The sequence below is a fragment of the Bos mutus genome, chromosome 8 (assembly GCF_027580195.1).
Source record: "Bos mutus isolate GX-2022 chromosome 8, NWIPB_WYAK_1.1, whole genome shotgun sequence".
Lineage (NCBI taxonomy): Eukaryota > Metazoa > Chordata > Mammalia > Artiodactyla > Bovidae > Bos > Bos mutus.
Window position 1 is genome coordinate 45,040,765 of NC_091624.1, and position 21,377 is coordinate 45,062,141.

General features: G+C 36.0%; 1 protein-coding gene across 1 annotated transcript in view; it reads right to left on the reverse strand.

Annotated features, from left to right (window-relative positions):
* ADAM7 (ADAM metallopeptidase domain 7) overlaps window positions 1-19,196 on the reverse strand; it is a 79,550-nt gene extending 60,354 nt beyond the window's left edge. The window contains exons 1-8 of the mRNA XM_070374927.1: window positions 19,145-19,196; window positions 17,594-17,697; window positions 13,957-14,033; window positions 10,471-10,549; window positions 8,861-8,937; window positions 5,231-5,423; window positions 3,604-3,657; window positions 2,355-2,426 (exon numbers count right to left, since the gene is read on the reverse strand). Of these exons, the coding sequence (XP_070231028.1) occupies window positions 2,355-2,426; window positions 3,604-3,657; window positions 5,231-5,423; window positions 8,861-8,937; window positions 10,471-10,549; window positions 13,957-14,033; window positions 17,594-17,697; window positions 19,145-19,196 (708 nt within the window). The remainder of the gene's footprint in view (window positions 1-2,354; window positions 2,427-3,603; window positions 3,658-5,230; window positions 5,424-8,860; window positions 8,938-10,470; window positions 10,550-13,956; window positions 14,034-17,593; window positions 17,698-19,144) is intronic.
* Between the last annotated feature and the right edge of the window lie 2,181 nt (window positions 19,197-21,377).

Genomic DNA, 21,377 nt, shown 5'->3' on the forward strand with positions numbered 1-21,377 from the left:
ATGGATTCTATTATGGTCATAGGAGTGTGGCTCACATAGATGGGTTCATTATTCAAATTTTTATAGCTAAGATGTGTGCATTTCAAACTATTGAACTTACCACTCTCAAACCTGTAAAATAATAATAAGAAGAAGAATGCATAGTTGTGTATTTCAAAGCATTGAATTTACCTCCCCAAACTTGTAAAAATACAATAATAATAATGCAAGTGGTGGGCATTGGCTAGTGAAATTGATAAAGAGTAGAATGATGATAACTGTTGAAATTGGATGATGAAAATACAGAGGTTCATTATACTGTTCTGCTTACTTTGTATGTGATTAAAATTTTCTATGAATAAAAAGTTGTAGACATTAAAAAAGAAAAACAAAAAACAGTAACCTAGGTGTCATGCTTGTGCTCCATGTTTGATTTTTGGAATTACTTTGTTGTGTAAGAAAACTTATTGGAAATTGCTCAAAGCCTCAAAGCAGACAAAAATAGTTGTAGCTCAAGCCTTGTCACCCTTATTCCCATCTGCTTTTGTAAACACATAGTTGGTAGATACTTTGATGCCAGGACAAAAAGAATTTAAGCAAATATTATGAAGATTTTGAGACAAAGAACTATGTGTTAAGTCAATTTTATATCTCAAAATAGCCAGTACAAGTCAGTTGAAAGGAGGAGTGGATGATAAACTATAAACACTGAGTTAAGAACTGAAATAGAGAGGTCAACTTGATAATATTCATAGAAGATGTAACTTATTATTAAGAAGTTTAATATTCACATCATTGCTATAACAATAATCATGTACTAATTTTTCACTTTTTTAATATGACTATATAGAATTTCATGTATCGACACAATAATCATGACTCACGGTCATTTCATAACCATGAAGAACTATGGTTTTCATAAACTCTTATAAAGTTAGATCTTTAGCTAAACCATGGTCTCAAACCTAACTAGATGTCCACTCCTTTGTCTTTTTTGATGAGTTAGGTCCAGTAAGATTTTTTCTTAACTTGGGTTCTTTGGACTCTCTACCTTCTTGGGTGGACTTCAGGTTCATAAAATTGTAATCAAGTGCAACTGGAAATGATATTTGCCATTCTCTGGATATATTCTCTTCTAGTGAGAAAATATCACTGAACTGAACTGAAAATATTTAGTACTAATTCAGCAATGTGCAACAGTTTGTGGATGGGAACTCAAGGAGAGAGATAGATCTGTGTTATATTTGGATCCATATTAGGGGAGTAATAAAGATAACTGCAAGAAACAGGAGAAGCAGCCCTTGAGATTCCCCCAGAGCAAACCCGCTTCTGGACTGGTGAAAACCCCTAAAAGATGGGCCTAAGAGATGGGCAGACAGAGCTAATAGTCTTCAAGCAAAGTCAGTGTTCCTGTTCAGCTAGGAAAGGGGGTCAACTTGACTTAAGACAGCTAACAGAGCTTTACCAGTTTCAGAGCTGCTTCTCCTGCTGTTCCCAAGCAGGGAATCTGATTTGCAGCCCTGTTCATTGCTAAATATAGACTTCAATCTGTCTGACCAGGGACCCTCACCATGGAATCTTCATAGCCTATTCAACAGCCCTAGGCCCAGTAGAATTTGAATAGAGGTCAGCTCATGACTTCCCCTATGTGCAGAGCAAAACTGGTGGCCTTACTTAACCTGGGAATTCAGTGCACAGTCAGGGCTGGTTCAGGTCCCCAAAGATTCTAGTGAAAAACTAGAAACAGATCAGCTGGTGAATGAAAAAAATCACTGACCTAAAGGGGTGATTTCTACAGTGTCTTTTTGGGGGGCCCTCTTTATCCTAGTAAAGGAGCTGGCTAACTCAGAAGGAGTCAGTTTTTAAAAGATGTGTAAAATTCACAGTATTATTTATTTAAAAGGGTTCTAGTTCATTCTAAATTAGACAAAGTAATCATTTTGCTGCTTTTCATAGAAATATTTCCCCTGATCTCTCTGTCTGAAGACGGATTATATATTAGTGCTTGATAGCTTTTCTGCTATACAATGCAAGGTCATGGAACAGTAATTTCAAAGAATGGGTTTAATTATTCATGGTGGGTAGTCAAGTCTTTGTACACTGCCTTGTAAATTTTGTGCTTAGTAACGAATGTTTAAAACTTATGTAAATATTAAATGTCATTTACTTAGAAAACTTAAAACTTACAGTTGTGATTCATTTGTTGCTTTGATTTTTTTTTTCCCCCCAATGGAATTTTGTTAATTAGCCGCCTTGGTGAATTGTATTTTGGGCTGTATCAGTATCAGGATTACTACAAAAATCCAGCAGAGATCTAGCCTAAAAGTTTCTTTCATTTGTATTTTTGGCTTGATTCAAACTGTGTCAAATCTTACCATGTTGACAAAATTGACCATTCCCCAAACTCGGTTCCTCAGTCTACTATGAGGTTGACTATTTCTGCGATACTGGAAAAATAGACATTCAATTAACATTCATTAATCATAGAAACTGAATGCAATTTCAACAAAATTATTTCCATCATGGTATATTTCAAAGAAAAAAATTCATTGGCTTTCCTTCCAGTGAGCTGAAAAATCTAGACAACTTATGCAGAAATATACTTTTAATATAAAATAACCAGATATAGCAGTTTCTAAAGGCAGCTTTAACTTGGCACTATTTAAAGGTGTTTCTTTATAACTCTGTTCCCTCCTCACATTACATTATATAGCATTATACCTATTTATTAAGCCAACTGATAACAGTTCTTTAAAGCAGGGGTCCCCAACCCCTGAGATCAAATGCCTGATGATCTGAGGTGGAGCTGAAGTAATAATAATAGAAATAAAGTGCCCAATAAGTGTAATGCACTTGAATCATCCTGAAACCATCTCCCTGCTTCCTGGTCCATGGAAAAATTGTCTTCCAAGATACCAATTCCTGGTGCCAAAATGGGTTGGGGACTGCTGCTTTAGAGTCCATATTTATAACAAAACTTATTAAAGCTGCATAGCAACCACTATATTGCAAAAAACAACAACTTCATCAGCCCTCCTGTATCCATGGTGGCCACAGGCTCAGGAGCATATAATCAAGGATCATCCTGGAGCCAGAGATATGATGGAGAAGGACAAGAAACTGTGGTCCACCCCACTTCTCTCCACTTGGGCTTCCCTGGTGGCTTAGCAGTAAGAATCTGCTTGTGATGCAGGAGACTGCCAGTAATGCAGGACATACAGGTTTCAACTCTGGGTCAAGAAGATTCCCTGGAGAAGAAAATGGCAGTGCATTCCAACATTCTTACTTGGGAAAGACAGAGGAGCCTGGCAGGCTACAGTCCGTGGGGTGGCAAAGAGTCAAACGTGACTGAGCAATTGAGCACAAACCCACATATAGACTGTAAACACATTTTCAATTTTTTTGTAAGTTGTTATCATTTCCATATGTTCATAATGGAGAGAGAGGGTTCTATTTTGGCTTAGTCTGCTGTATACCCAAAGGACCTTATAGTCTCTTACATATGTCCGGGGAAGCTAAAAACAGAACTTTGAACCTGGAATGAAATTCTGATGAAAATACTACTTTCTCTTTGCTAAAAGATCACAACTACAATAGACAGCAAATGTTTAAGTGAAAACTTACCACGTTATCATCAGCAACAATGAATAGTTCAATATGCTTTTCTTTTTCCTTGCTCTGGAAATGTATGGAAAATTAAATGAAGTATGGTTAATATTTCTTATCTTAACATTTTAAGTTAAAATTTTCAAGGTGAAAAATGTTGGTATGTAAGGTGAGGTCCAAGAATATATCTAATAATTCTAGAAATTTAGGTAAATAAAACCCATTATGTTATTAAAACATGTGGCTCTATTCATCAGGTTTTAGTGAAACTGAAGCAACATTCCATATTTTATATTCCTTCATTTCTTTGTTTAGTCTTTCAGGTAAAATAAGAGTTATTATAAGTAAGGAATCATGAATACAGTTTTTAACATTTAGTTTTTTTTTTTCTTTTATAAAGTAAACACTTACTAAGTAAGTTCATATAAAAAAAGGCCATCTATAGTTGAGAGTAGGACATAAAATCAGTCAATAGGACTGACCGTATTCCTTCTACTCTTCTGTCTCCCAATCTCCCTTTGTTGAAATTCAATTCCAAGGAAACTTGTAAAACATTGCTAATTATAGGTCTTTATTTTATAAAACACAGTTTCAGGAAATTCTAAGTTTTCAGCCTTCAGTATCAGGTGCTAGGTACATGCATATTCTCTTGAGTATAAACCAGAGGCATATCGTTCAACTATTTGGCTAAGTTATTCTTTTCTGAGCTAACTAATCATTTATTAATTGATTGATTTAATCAGAAAACTCCTCTTAGGCATCTAGAAAGTTTCAGACACAGTCTAAACCATGGATATGTGAAGAAGACAAACACTCACAGATCTTAAGGCTAACGCCTTGTGGGGATTTAAGATGATATGAGCTAGCATGCTGCTGCTGCTGCTAAGTCGCTTCAGTTGTGTCTGACTCTGAGCGACCCCATAGACGGCAGCCACCAGGCTCCCCTGTCCCTGGGATTCTCCAGGCAAGAACACTGGAGTGGGTTGCCATTTCCTTCTCCAATGCATGAAAGTGAAAAGTGAATGTGAAGTCGCTCAGTCGTGTCTGACTCTTTGCGACCCCATGGACTGCAGCCTACCAAGCCTCTCCGTCCATGGGATATTCCAGGCAAGAGTACTGGAGTGGGGTACCATTGCCTTCTCCAATGAGCTAGTATAGAAAAGCCTAAAACACAGAAGACTATCACTGTAGTGTCATTCCACTAGAAATTCCACCTTAACAATTAGACTATTTGGCTTGATGTGAGGGAGATAATCTGGTTTATCACCAGCAACTCCTCCCCAAAAAAATGTGGCAAGAAAGACAAGGAAAGAAAAGACAATATTTAGGAGAGATTTCAAGATGTAAATTTCATTCCTTCCAACCATATTTAGCTCTAATACTATAAATCTATATATTTAGGGTTGTAGATAGCCACCTTCTTTGAACTTGGTGAGACAAACTGAGATTTGCTATAGGAAATGCACACTTCCTATAAAGATAAGAACAACAAAAAATTGACATTTCAGATTTCAAACAGTGAAGAGTCAGATTCAGGTAGCATATACACTGCTTTCATTGGGCTTATAATCTCTGTCTTGAGATGAGAAGAAAAATAAGAGGCATTTGACATGGGATAAAAATGATTTAAAAATAAAGCACTCACTTCCATTTTGGAATCTTCCAGGGATTTAGTATTACCCTTTGGAATAGTTGTCCTGGTAAAGTTGAGCTCTGTACAAGAATAATTGGCAGGCTGCTGCATCAGGGGGTCATATTTGAACACCAAATGTTCTCCCTCATCTGAATATTTCACTGGTTCAATAAGGTATCTTTGATCTCTCACCCTGAAGAACCCCCTGTGGAAATTGGGAATACAATGTCTATTTAAAATCTCTCTCATTTTACTGCTACATTCAGTTCAGTTCAGTTCAGTCACTCAGTTGTGTCCGACTCTGCGACCCCATGAATCGCAGCATGCCAGGCCTCCCTGTCCATCATCAACTCCTGGAGTTTACCCAAACTCACGTCCATCAAGTCGGTGATGCCATCCAGCCATCTCATCCTCTGTCGTCCCCTCCTCCTCCTGCCCCCAATCCCTCCCAGCATCAGAGTCTTTTCCAATGAGTCAACTCTTCTCATGAGGTGGCCAAGTACTGGAGTTTCAGCTTTAGCATCATTCCTTCCAATGAACACACAGGACTGATCTCCTTTAGAATGGACTGGCCGGATCTCCTTGTAGTCCAAGGGACTCTCAAGAGTCTTCTCCAACACCACAGTTCAAAAGCATCAATTCTTTGGTACTCAGCTGTCTTCACAGTCCAACTCTCACATCCATACATGACCACTGGAAAAACCATAGCCTTGACTAGATGGACCTATATTGGCAAAGTAATGTCTCTGCTCTTTAATATGCTATCTAGGTTGGTCATAACTTTCCTTCCAAGGAGTAAGCGTCTTTTAATTTCATGGCTGCAATCACCATCTGCAGTGGTTTTGAAGCCCAAAAAAATAAAGTCTGACACTGTTTCCACTGTTTTCCCATCTATTTGCCATGAAGAGATGGTTCCGGATGCCATGATCTTAGTTTTCTGAATGTTGAGCTTTAAGCCAACTTTTTCACTCTCCTCTTTCACTTTCATCAAGAGGCTTTTTAGTTCCTCTTCACTTTATGCCATAAGGGTGGTATCATCTGCATATCTGAGGTTATTGATATTTCTAGTACAGTATTTCTCTGTTTCACTTTATGGAGTTTGCCTTTTTAAGAAAGGGAAACATATTATAAAGCAATTATCCTCCAATTAAAATAAATAAATTTTAAAAAATAAGAAAGTGGAGTCAAGGCCTCATGTCGGCAGGTAGCCAGGTATTCTGAGTGAATAAGAGGTGATATACTGATGAGATGATTGGATGGCATCATTGACTCAATGGACATGAGTTTGAGCAAAGCCTTGAGGATAGTGAAGGACAGGAAAGCCTGGTATGCTGTAGTCCATGGGATCACAAAGAGTCAGACGTGACTTAGAGACTGAACAACAACGACGAGAGGTGATATGGCATGTGACTCTTTGCTAAGAGACAACTCATCTGGATTTCAGAAGTTTGACAGCTCCATCTTTCCTCTGAAGCATGAGTAGAGTAGCAATTCCCGCTCATGGGGAGGACCCCTGGAAAGTCTGAGTTCATGCAAAAATTTTGTGAATTTGTATGTATTAATTAAAGAGTAAATATATGAAGGTACAGACACTGCTATGTGGTAATTGTGTTGTTAAAGGGTTTTTTATTCTTGCAAATACTGAAAACTGAACACGTAAAATCCTCATAAATGAAGATACAAGTTTCTTGTTTTTCTACTTTGCCTCCCAACATCTTCTTCCTTTGTCCTTGAGCCCAAGAGCTAGAGACATCTTATATAGGCTTTACTTCTGATTTTTTACTTTCCAGAGACTGGAAACACTGCCTAATTTAGTAAAAAGCTGTGAAGCATTGTGCTGTGATGTGGTAGGAATGTATAGGATTAGGAAGTAGAAGGCCTGTTTTTGGACAGAGTTCAACCACCAGCAAAATTAATGTTTAGGAACAAATCTCTGATGTCAGTATCCTGACTGATAACATGAGAGGCCAAGCTGGATAAATCTCAGTTATCTTCCAATTCTGAATCCCTTGATCATATATTGAAAAATCAATCTTGCTTAGAGCATGTTGTACCTTTTTGTCTAAAATGAACATTAAAAATGGGCTAGGCTGGATATTCATGCCAAAAATATACAGTATGTTTTTTGCCATTAATTTTTCTGTATGAAGTGTCTTTAAAAAAATAAAAGATAATGAGTGATGTTGAGCATCTTTTCATGTGTTTGTTAGCCATCTGTATGTCTTCTTTGGAGAAATGTCTATTTAGTTCTTTGGCCCATTTTTTGATTGGGTTGTTTATTTTTCTGGAATTGAGCTGTAGGAGTTGCTTGTATATTTTTGAGATTAGTTGTGTGTCAGTTGCTTCATTTGCTATTATTTTCTCCCATTTTGAAGGCTGTCTTTTCACCTTGCTTATAGTTTCCTTTGTTGTGCAGAAGCTTTTAAGTTTAATTAGGTCCCATTTGTTTATTTTTGCTTTTATTTCCAATATACTGGGAGGTGGGTCATAGAGGATCCTGCTGTGATGTATATCGGAGAGTGTTTTGCCTATGTTCTCCTCTAGGAGTTTTATAGTTTCTGGTCTTACATTGAGATCTTTAATCCATTTTGAGTTTATTTTTGTGTATGGTGTTAGAAAGTGTTCTAGTTTCATTCTTTTACAAGTGGTTGACCAGTTTTCCCAGCACCACTTGTTAAAGAGATTGTCTTTAATCCATCGTATATTCTTGCCTCCTTTGTCAAAGATAAGGTGTCCATATGTGCATGGATTTATCTCTGGGCTTTCTATTTTGTTCCATTGATCTATATTTCCATCTTTGTGCCAGTACCATACTGTCTTGATGACTGTGGCTTTGTAGTAGAGCCTGAAGTCAGGCAGATTGATTCCTCCAGTTCCATTTTTCTTTCTCAAGATTGCTTTGGCTATTCGAGGTTTTTTGTACTTCCATACAAATTGTGAAATTATTTGTTCTAGCTCTGTGAAGAATACCATTGGTAGCTTGATAGAGATTGCATTGAATCTATAAATTGCTTTGGGTAGTATACTCATTTTCACTATATTGATTCTTCCAATCCATGCATTTGAATCAGTTCTAATGAGGTGGGTGAAACTGGAGCCTATTATAGAGTGAAGTAAGCCAGAAAGAAAAACACCAATACAGTATACTAATGCATATATATGGAATTTAGAAAGATGGTAACAATAACCCTGTATATGAGACAGCAAAAGAGACACTGATGTATAGAACAGTCTTTTGGACTCTGTGGGAGAGGGAGAGGGGGGGATGATTTTGGAGAATGGCATTGAAACATGTATAATATCATATATGAAACGAGTTGCCGTTCCAGGTTCGATGCACAATACTAGATGCTTGGGGCTGGTGCACTGGGACAACCCAGAGGGATAATATGGGGAGGGAGGAGGGAGAAGGGTTCAGGATGGGGAGCACATGTATACCTGTGGCGGATTCATTTTGTTATATGGCAAAACCAATACAATATTGTAAAGTTAAAAAATAAGATAAAAAATTTAAAATAAACTCAACAGATGAATGAAGCAAAAAAATAAAACATAAAAAAATTTAAAAAATTAAAAAATAAAAGAGAATGTCTTTGAAAATTCATAGAATAACTCATTTAAGTAGAAAGATACAGTGCATACCTCAGACCATGACAAGTGCTGATGCTGACAGCAGAATCAAACTCATGTAAGATAGATCCTTGGTAAAAACAGTGATCCTAAAAGAGATGAAGAGGCTATTGACAAAAGTACATGTTTTGGTATTATATAAATATTAATATATATACATTTTATATTCATAATAATAATAATTATTTTATTTTCACAAATTACACTTATATTCATTAATGCATTCATTCACTGCATTCTTGTGTTGGAAGATTTTAAAGCTACTTTAGAATTCTTTTATTTTAATTGCTTATTTTGTTTAAAACAGTATATAAATTCTTCCCTCACAATTTTAACAGTCTATGAGTTGATGCTAACCTTAGAAGTGTGACCCTTTTACTTAGAAATATTATTCCTTAATCCATCTTAATATCTCTATCAAATTACCCTCCCTGTGCTATCATTATACATTTCCCCCTGTTGCATATGAAATCAAATCAGTTTTTGATGATCGCAAAAATCAGGTCTCACTCTTTAACCAGGTTCCTTCATGACTTCCCTGCCTCTCTGCTTCAATCAGTTGATATCTTTATTACTTCCTCCTTGGTGCTCCATTCATGGTGATTCCACCAATAATTTCTCTTTCCATCAATTCCTTCTGTTCAGTTCCTGTCTATGTGTGACAATTTCTATGGCCCTAAACCTCAGGCCCTCACAGACTAATATCCACTCCCTTTGTAGAAGAATGTAATCCAGCTTTCTTACTGTTCTATTTTACAAAGAGTGCATGATGACTTAAATTTCATAGCTGATAACTGCCTTAAATAGAGGTGATATGGTTTAAAAAGTATACATTTGGTAGAAGAGAATAAAGTCATCCTTGGCTAGAAGGCTTCAGTGGGCATCTTCTGGAATGGAAAATAAATATAAAAACAGAACATGTATCCACTGAAATAATACTATAGTAAATGAACCAAAACTCATTTGGAGAATGAAAGAGAGGACTCAGTGTTGGTGCATCAGAAGGACTGGGCAAGGGGATTTTATTCACATAAGAGTCAAATAGATGGAGGTTTTAAAATTGTTCCATATCTTTAAGTTTTGTCCTTTAGCTTAACTAGTACTCCATCAGGTACCTCATACTTCTTTGGAGTCCTGTTTTACCCTTCCTCCAGACTTAACACCATTTGGGGTACAAAGAAATCAATAAGATACATTAGCAGTCATTGATTTGCTTGTTAGGCAGTGATCAGCCTCCTTTAGCATTCAGAGGATCATAGCTTCTATTCTAGGATCATTCAGTGATGGTAGTCAATGCAAGATTAATTTCTTTTTTTTTAAATTTTATACTTACTCTATGTATTTTCCACTCTCTTTGACCAGTGTTAGTGGGAGGAGCAAGTGGACAGTAGTGCTTAGAAGCTCTCATGAGTTGTTAGAACCAAGTTAACTCTTCAGTTTTTAAAATTTTTTTAGATTATTTATGATTATTATTTTTTAACTAACACTTCCCGCAACTTTCTGATTCTGATGTAACGCTTTCTGCAACTACTAGAATGGTTTCAAAAGCTAGAATGGTTTCAAAATTATGCAAGGAAATAAATATTTTCAAAGAAGAGACAGTGGAAGGTCCTGTAAGATACCGTGATCTGAGGATGTTTGGTGATTTCCTCTCCTTTTGTGGAGTAGTACGTCTCACTGTAATTTAAGGCTAAAAGCTCCCTGGAAAAGAGGACAGGGAGATGGTGAGATTCATTTATTCTAATAAGTGAACAGATAAAGCTTATTATGTTAGAGAGATGCCTCTAGGCTGCTTTCAATTCTCAGCAAGATCCTCTTATGCTAAAGATAAGCAAAATCAATCCCGGTCACATGAGAAGACTCTCTATCTAGATTTCAGGGTGTGGTACAGGCAACAAAATAAACAGAAAAAGATCCTGGCAGTTCTAAAACTGCATCATTTTGAGAAGAACCTAGGAAAAATATTATCTAAGGAAAAATCTCTTGCCTTAAGTGCCAAAATTAATGCAAAATATTTGTGATATTATATATCATATATGTATATATGATATATATATATAGTATATATTTTATCAAAATATATATCTGTTGGGTTAATGTGCATTAAGATATATGTATCATGTACACATGACACATGGACTTAAAATGATTGCAGGTTTTACATTTTATAAAAAATTATACAATATTCCCTTGTGGCTCAGCTGGTAAAGAAGTTAAAGAATCAGCCTGCAATGTGGGTTCGATCCCAGGGTTAGGAAGATCCCCTGGAGAAGGGAAAGGCTACCCGCTCCAGTATTTTGGCCTGGAGAATTCCATGTACTACAGTCCATGGGGTTGCAAAGAGTCAGACACAACTGAGAGACTTTCATTTCACTTTCATACAATATTAACTGTAAATATATATTTTAATCTCCAAAACAAAAACTTTAAATTAAAGCAGAGAGATATTGCTAAAAAGACAATAGATAAACAAAAAGCCAGTAGATAAAGTAAAAAAGAAGTCAAATAATTCAAAGATCCAAAGAAGAGTAGGAAAAGAAGGCCAGAGAAACAAAAATAGAGACAAACAGAAATTAAATACAACCATATCATTCTTTCATAACATTATAATGTATCATTCATTACATTAAATATTAATAGCTTAACCTTGCCAATTAGAAATCAGACTTTCCAGTTAGAAATAGTGTCAGAAGTCACTAAAAGGCAGTGACCAACCACTTGCCATCTTACAGGAGACACATTTTAAATGTTAAAGCACAGGTAGGTTGAAGAAAATGGATGAAAAACTGTACATTATGGAAACAGTAAACATGTGAAGACAGAGCTAAACTGTACTAATATCAGGTAAAATACACTTCCCAGCAAAAGTGACATTTTATAATGACATAATGAGAAAAGAGTCAGTACACCATAAAGAAAAAACGATAAATATGTATGAGTCTAACTGCTAAGCTTCAGAATACATGAAGCAATTGTTTTAAAAATTCAAAGGATAAAAATTCCAATTCATAATTGGATGTTTTGATACTCATCCCTTGGCAATTGACAGAACAAATAAAAGAGTAATGTAAGTAAAAATAAAAGATCTAAATAATTCTATCAACCTAGAACTCTTCATCCAATAACTGAAAAATATTTTCTTTCCCAAGGGCATATGATATGTTTAACAAGTTAGAACATAGGTTTGGCTATAAAACAAATTACAATAAATTTTTATTAAAAAAATGATATCATACAAATCTTGACAAAGGTTATACCATAAACTATCAGATATTGGTATCAAATAAATAACACACTCTTAAGTAATCCATGAGTCAAAGAAGAAGTCTCAAAAGAAATTACAAAATATTTTGAAAGGAATGATAATAAAAATAAAACATGTCAAGGTTTTTTAGATGCATTTAAATTAATACTTGAAGGAAATATTATGGTTTTAAATAGTTTAAATACTTATGACAGAAAAGATGAAATGTTTCTATAAAAAGAGAAAAGTAAACCCTAGATAAGTAGAAAAATAATAAAGATAATAGATGGATTCTGTGAAATAAATAGATTAGAGCAATAATGAGCAAATCCAAATTTTGGCTATTTGAAAAGATGAACTAATTGATAAACCTCTTCAGATTTGTCAAGGGAAAAGGATGGAGAACTCAGATTACTAGCATTAGAAATTATAAAAGTTTTATCAGATACTATAGACATTAAAAGAATATTAAGAGAATATTATAAAAAACACTTTATACCAAAAATTTGACATCTTACATGAATGTACATTTTCCTTGTGAATTATAATTTAAAACTGATACAAAGTGAAGTAAAAAATTTGAATAACCCTCTCTGAATAAAATTGAATTTGTAATAATAAAACCACTCACACACACACACACAAATCCTCAAGGCACAGGTAGTTTCATTCATGAATTCCATCAAGCATTCTAAAACTGACATCTTTTGGAACATATAGGAAGAGAGAATACTTCCTAACTCATTTTTGAGGCCAACATAATGTTAATATAAAAATGTGACAAACATCACAAAAAGGTAGAAATGCTTAATAATATTCATCATTAACATGGTTTCAAAAACCTTTCACAAAATCTAAGTGAACTGAATACAGCAAAGAGGGTTTTATCACAAGGATTCAAGTGTGGTTTAACATTCAAATATCAATCAGTGTAAACTACCATGTGGACATTTCAATGGATGCAGAGGTTAACACTTTCAGAACTTTTGGGGACTAAAACAGAACTTTGAGGAAAGGCACATAGAAATTTCTCAATAAATATTAGCTTCCTTCCATCCTGAGGATGTTAGAATATGCAGATTTGAACAAATTATCAATATAAGTATGTTATTAGGTTCATATTTCTGTACATTTGTCCAGTGGGAGACTCAAAGGGGAAGGAGATTTTGTTGTTGTTTATTTATTTACTTTATTTTTTTAGCTAATAGGCCAGAGTCTCAATTCTTCAGTGGAGTTATCCTTATATTTTACTCATTTGACAATTCTTCATGAGTTATCCTTATATTTTACTCATTTGACAATTCTTCATGATTTCAATGTTTGAGGCTGGGAGGAAGAGCTATTGTGTGTAGGACCAACAGAAAAGAAAGAAGTGGAAATTCAACAAAAACAGCAGCAACAGTTGTGAAGAGAGCTATTGAAGAAAGTTTAATGCATTAGAATTATTTAAGGTACACAAAATAACTTGATAAACTAAATTCTTCCCATCCCTTAGAGTCCTCTCCAGCAGAACTCTATTTGATGTCTATTTTCAATAATTTAGAAGTCACTTAAAAAAAATTTAGTTTTCAAGTTTATTTTGTCCCACTGATTTCCAAAGCATTCATGTATGAACCCTTAAAATGAGCATACTCCAGGTGCCCCAGATAGGAAGTAATTTAGGAACAGGAGAGCAGTGTCTATAATTGTTGTTAAATGTTATTAAATTGTTGAAATGATACAAGCTTATTTTAGAAGAGTAAGAATTCAGATTACATATACATAAGAAGGGCTTAAGGAATTCACTTTACCAGAAGTTTTTTATGAAAACTAGGATACTATAGACTAATATGTCTATAAGGTATTGAATTATCATAGAACTTACCTTGATTTTAGAAGGTGAATTATTAAGATTTTTCTATTTAGGTTTAGTTGATACAACAATTCTTCTTCATAAGCTTCCTGAAAAACAGTATCCATCATGTGACTTAAATGTGTGCCCATTGAGTCTGTGTTGGTGGTGGGTAGAGGGGTAGGTAGAGGGGAAAATTACAGATCTTTCACATTCTACCCAGGAACCCAAAAGTCCTTTCAGGCAAAATAATAAATACTGATAAAGCTGAATTTCTATGAAAAATTTTGTTTTCAAGTTATTTTTTAAGTTTTTTTTTACATAGACCATTTTAAAAATCTTTATTGAATTTATTACAATATTGCTTCTGCTTTGTATTTTACTTTTTTGGCCAAGATCCAAAGATCTCAGCCTGTGGGAGCTTGGATCACCAACCAGGGATCCAACCAGCCTCCCCACATCAGAAAGTGAAGTCTTAACCGCTGGACTGCCAGGGAAGTCCCCCCAAGTTATTTTTAAAATTTTTATTTTATATTGGAGTACAGTTTTTAAATTTTATTTATTTTAATTGCAGGATAATTGTCAAGTTATTTTTTTTTAATTTTGGTGGACTTTTTCTCCAGTTATAAAATGAAATTAAATGAAAAAAAATGCATACTTTCCCCTTATTCAGAGGTGTACAAGTTACTATATATCCTTATAGTTTTACTCCCCTGGATCTTCTGTTTATGTATTCTTAACAGTTGGTATACACTATCCTATACTCTACATCTTCACATAAAAATAAATCATGACCATGAGCATTTCCTGTTCTAATATATCTTCTTTTACAGTATGCGTATTTTTTTTACTTGAAGACACAAAATGAACTTATTTAATCTACATCTATATTAGAAATTTCACTTGGGATATTCACTGCAGTTAGAATTTCACTATTAACAATGTGGGGGGGGGGGAGGAATGTAAAGCTTTTGGTAAATATTACCAGATAGCTTTGAATAAAGGAAGTTCAAAATTAGAATTTCAACAGAAATTTATAGTCATTCTTGTTTCCTTGCCTTAGATATTGTTGCTAATAAAAGTCTTTTGAATAATGACATGATAACATTATGATAAATTGTTCTTTTTGATTACTTTTGAAAATGATATTTTCCTTTTATTTGTATATGACTTTTCAATTTATATCCTTTTGTTGTTGTTGTTTTTCAGTCACTAAGTTGTGTCTGACTCTTTGTGACCCCATGGACTATATAGTCTGTCAGGCTCCTCTGTCCATGGGATTGTCATTTCTTCTGAGGCTCCTCTAAATCGTGTTAATTTTTCAGACTTCCCTTATTTCTAATGACCTTGATGGTTTTGAACAGTACTGGTCAAAGATACTGGTCAGGTTTTTTGTGGGATGTCTCTCAGTTTAGGTTTATCTGATGTTTTTCTCATGTTTAGACTGGAGTTATGGAGAATTGATAGAAAACAACAAAATCAAATGTCATTTTTCATAGCATCATATCAGAAGAACATACTGTCAATATGACTTATTACTGATGTTAACCTGGACCATCTCACTGAGGCAACATTTTTCAGCCTTCTTCACTGTAAGTTATACTTTTTTCTTTCTTCCATATTATTCTATCTACTCTTGGGAAGGAAGTCATGAAGTACAGCCCATGCTCAAAGGTGGGGTGCTATGCTCCACCTCCTGGGGAGGGGGGTGAATTTCTGCATCAAGTTTCTGATTCTTCTTTAAGAGAGATTTGTCTATTCTCCCTCATTAATTTCCTTGTTCAATCACTTTTTATGCAAATATGGGCTCATGGATATTGACTGATACTTTGCATTATGGTCTAAAACCACATTATTGACTTTGTTGCTCAAATTTTTCTTTTGGAAACTAGGAGATCCTTCTGTTGATCCCTCTGTTTTCTTGACACATTCCCATAAATGTGAGCTTGGGTTTGTTTGAGAACTTCCTTACTTTCTATAGCTGCAAGATGCTCCAAACTCATATTTCCTGCCCTGTCCAGGCTTATTTTGTAGGTTCATCCTGGAACTTTTCATCTTAGTCTGGATTAAGTCTTCAGACAATAGATACCAAAAGAGCCCACCGGCTTTTGCACAATGGATAGTAGAAAGCAGGTTTTGACCTCTTGGCTGAGCACCAATGTCCAACCATTAAAAGGTCTGGGAAGATGAGGAAAGAACTGAAGATCAAGAGAAAAACTATTTGCAAGGAGATTATAAAAAAAAAAATAGACTTTATGGCAGTAGATGGAGAGTTACTTTTTTAATCATCTCAAGCCATGGGAAAGAGGACTTATGGGACCATTTGGAAAGTTGAACTGTGTCTTACTTGTGACCGAGAAACCTAAAAAGTGAGCTCCTGTTATGGTGGAGGGAGAACAAGTCATTGCATTTGAAAGGCCGGCTTTCTCAAGAAGTGCAGAGGCAAAGTGACAGTCAGGATGCTCCATGGGTCAAATGAAAAACCTGTCTCAAAATGGAAATGCCTGATAATAAGTATCTAAAAACAGTCATTGACATGTATATGTATGGCTGAGTCACTTTGCAGTTCACCTGAAATTATCACAACATTGTTTGTTAATCAGCTATACCCTAATACAAAATAAAAAATTTTTAAAAACTAAACAAAGTAATTTAAAAATAAAAATAAAAACAATCATTGTATGTCTTTGACAATGCAGTGTTGCTCAGTTTGCTAAGTATCTCCAGCTCTTTACAACCTCATGCACTGCAGCAAGCCAGGCTTCCCTGTCTCTCACCATCTCAGAGTTTGCTCAAACTCATGTCCATTGAGTCAGTGATGACATCCAACCATCTCATCCTCTGTCACCCCCTTCTCCTCCTGCCTCTCAATCTTTCCCAGCATCAGTTTCTTTTCCAAGGAGTCAGCTCTTCACATCAGGCAAAAGTATTGGGGCTTCAACTTCAGCATCAGTCCTTCCACTGAATATTCAGGGATGATTTCCTTTAAGATTGACTGGTTTGATGTCCTTGCTGTCCAAGGGACTCTCACGAGTCTTCTCCAGCACCACAGTTTGAAAGCATCAGTTCTTTGGCACTCAGCCTTCTTTATAGTCTGAGCCACCAGAGAAGTCCTCTTTGACAATAGTGGGCATTGCAAAGAACCTAATTTTGAAGCTTCCTCCCCATTAGGAGTATTGTGCATTTTCTACATAAATATTTATTATTTTGGGGATTAACATTTTAAATGTTTTTAAATTTTAACACTTGAATTAAACACTCTTCTCAGCAGCAGGCCTTTGTATTCCTGTGAAAGTTGTTCAGCCATGCTGTAGAATCTGTGAGGTCAATAAACCTGCAGATCAGATCACTGGGAGAGCAAAATGCTCAAGAGGGACACTCCACGGCCATCAGCTCAGAACAAATGAGGCTGTCTTGGATCAGCCTGGAAAACTGTTAGTGGAACTCTTCACGTAAACTGGAGGATCCACCCACCAACAAACCTGAACTTTTTTTGTTTGTTTGTTTTCTAATCCATTAAGGGATTGGTCTCCCCGCCCCACACCATTCTCCACCCAAGCATATGTGTTAAGAGGAGTAAGAATCCTCAGAAAAGACACGATATGGCACTTGTTTGCTCTCTGCATACCTGCGAAACAATGCATTTCATTTATTAAATCAAAGCCCATACCTGTATGTCATCCTCATGGATGTGCCAAACATCTCGCTTCTGAATCAGAGGAAGCCTTTTAGGATGAACCAGTTCTTGACCCTCTACTCCAAGGATGACCTTTTCTAAAAGGGAATACAAGCGGGGGGCCAGGGGTGGAGGAGATATATTTGACATTAACATTGATCCATGGTAATTGGATAACAGAATTATTCTCATGGAGTTCATTTGTTCCCAATTAGCAGCCAGGTAGAAGAGCATCCCCACTTTACAAGTATGGAAATTGAGACTGATATATCTAAGTTAGGAAAATATGGACTTCCCTGGTGGCTCAGACACTAAAGAATCTGCTTGCAATGTGAGAGACCCAGGTTCGATCCTTGGGTTGAGAAGACTCCCTGGAGAAGGGAATGGCTACCCACTCCAGTATTCTTGCCTGGAGAATTCCATTGGAAAGTAGGCAAACAGATTGGGGTCCTTCAGTTTCTTACATCTTTTCACTTTATTCTGCAGGTGTGACCTTTGTCTTCTCCTGCCTGTCTCTGGATCCTGCCTCCTGTTGAAGCCAGTCACTGCAATAGTTTGTTTCAATGTAAATTACTGATTTTATCTCTATGGGGCATTTGTATTTGAAGACAACTCTCATAGCTAAATGTAAGACTTTCCCATGTGAAAGGGATTTTAGACATTTTGAATCAGTGCTAAAATAATCTCTATATTACCTATCAGATTGGTAATCATCTGTCAGGTGAGCCCTGCCAACCCCACTACAGAGTGATGTAAAGGAAAGAGCATAGGCTTTTAGAATCTGTTCTTATTGGAACCAGAGTTTTACTGGTTTATTAGCAGTATGACTATGAGTGGGGTTTCCCAAGTGGTGCAGTGGTAAAGAATCTGCCTACCAATGCAGGAAACACAAGAGATGTAGGTTTGATCTCTGCATTAGGAAAATGTCCTAGAGGAGGAAATGGAAACCCACTCCATTTTTCTTGCCTGGGAAATTCCATGGACAGAGGAGCCTGGTGGACTACAGTCCATGGGGTTGCAAAGAGTTGGACGTGACTGAGCAACTGAACACACATACATGACAATGAGTAATACATCTAATCTCTCTGATCCACAGATATTAATCTCAATTTTCTTACCGCTAAATGGAGATAATATAGAATTTTAAGCATGCTAATACACAAAGTGGCTAATGGCTAACATGTTGTCTCAGTTCCAGTTCAGTCATTCAGTCCTGTCCGATTCTTTGTGACTCCATGGGCTGCAGCATGCCAGGCTTCCCTGCCGTCACCAAGTTCCGGAGCTTGCTCAAACATGGTGTCTGCTGCCTTGCAGATATTCAGTAAAATCCTTCTCACCATCTATCAGAGTACTTAAGATTAATACAATGTTTTATAGAACTATTGAATCTCAAGATTAAACATAATCTAGTCCAAATTCTATGCTATGTTTTCAGCAAAATCAGTGAATATTAATATTTTATCATTTACAATTTAAACTTGGTGACGAAAGAGATGTTGCCTCATAGCATACTAAGAAAACTATCATAAAAAGATTAACACATACCTTTAATCTGAAAAATGAGTAAAATCATGAAACATAAACTCCCGGGAAACATTCTGAATGATTCTGGCAAACTGGGGCACATGTGTTTGAGAAAAGACGCGCACAGTTCTTAGTCCTTGCTGCCACAGAGAGGACGAAGACCCTAGCAGACAGACAGGCAGTTTCGATCCAGCACAAGGAAGTGTTCCTTATCGTGTTACACAATTTGTGAGGTGCTTTAGGCTAAAACCTGGAGGGTGGACGTCATGTACTAATTAAAGGCAACCACTGAGATGGTGGTGGTGGAGGAAGTGGGCTGGACAGAGATCCCTATATTATACCTGTTACAAATATGACTCCAGATGTACTAAATTATTTTTAAAATGAAAACATCACATTTGTCTTGGAAAAAATTACTGAAGCATGTTCATATAAACTGTGGTGGAAGAAAGTCATCTACGCTGAAAGCCACATGTAAGAACTGTCAAGGAAAATTTGATAAAATAAAGTAGATAGAAATATTGAGAACTTTTCTTCTTAGCCAAATAAAGGCCGGGACCATGTAGGACATGAGGATAATGATATTATGGTACTAAATGAAACACAAGATATGAATCCATATTTTATCCCCACCCTGATAAAAGAATCCAGAGAGTCACTAGGGTAAGAGGGAGAGATGAAGGGAAATAACTTTCCCTTTCTCCCTGGTTTTATTAAGATATAATTGACAACAGATTAAGGTATATGTCATACAGATTTGACAGTATATATTATGAAATGGTTCATGTCATATAGACACCAACCACCACCCCACCTTTTTTTTCTCTTTTTGATGAGAACTCTACAGATCTATTGTCTTAACAACTTTAAATATACCACCTAACCCTGTTCACTACAGTCATCATGTTGTACATTACATCCCTAGTACTTATTGGTCTGATAGCTAGGATAGATCACTTTCATCTAAACTTATTTATGAAAGCTTATTTATGCTATAAATCACAAATTAATTTCAAAAAAAAAGGCAAATAAAAACTCCAAAAATACATACAACATATATAATAAAATGTGAGGGCATAGATCCTGATAATATAGAACTCTTTCAAATCAATACAAAAAGAAAACATTAATGGGCAAATGTGCAAAGGACCTGTACAAATCCTTCTATATGCAGGTGTTCTCTCCTTATATTAGAAGAGATATACCTTTGCAATATAACCCCATATCTGCTTGGGATTCTATCCCTCCACTATCTCCATTATTGATTATCCCCATAATATTCCCATAAATGGAACCAGTCTACCATAACTGGAAGTTTTCTTTAACTCTTTATTTTGTATTGGGGTATAGCCAATTAACAGACTTCCCTGGTGGTTCAGATGGTAAAGAAAATGCCTGCAATGCAGGAGACCCAGGTTCAATCCCTGGGTCAGGAAGATCCCCTGGAGAAGGGAATGTTTACCCACTCCAGTATTCTTGCCTGGAGAATCCCATGGACAGAGGAGGCTACATTCCTGGGGTTGCAAAAGAGACATGACTGAGCAACTGAGCACACATATTAACATATTGAAGAGTTTGGAAAAATACTCGGTAATAGTAAGCACCCAATAAAAGTAGACTATAATTATTTAACTTAACTAGGAGGAGGTTTTATAATGCAGTAAATAAAAGTGGACATTTAGATCCAAACCACCTGGGTTCTGTTCTCAGCACTTGTTTTTCCTACCTACAAACCTTGGACAAGGTCTGACCTCTCCATACCTCAGTTTTCTTTTCTCCCAAAATAAGTATAACAACAGTATCTTGGGGGTTCTCTGCTGGTTCAAATGGTAAAGAGTCTGCCTGTAATGCGGGAGTCAATCCCTGTGTTGGGAAGATCCCCTAGAGGAGGGTAGAGTTAATAACTAGGATTAAATGGGGTTAATTTAACTGAATCACTTAAAAGCGGTATCTGCTACATATTAAAGGCTAGATAAGTGATGATTTTTTAAAGAACTATATAAATGTTGAATTTTGCTTTTATTATTTTTTTCTGTACCGATTTTATCCACTTCTCATCTTCCTCTCCTTCCCTGAGACTCAGGAGCTCTGGCTTCCTTTCTTTACCCCAACATGCGTTTTCTCTTACCCAAGAACCTCTGGATACACTTGTTTCTCTGCTTCTCTGTGGCCAGATTAATTCATCATGCTTCAATTCTTAGTTCAAGGGTCACTCTCTCAAGAAAGACTTCTCTTACTTCAGGGTCTAGAACAA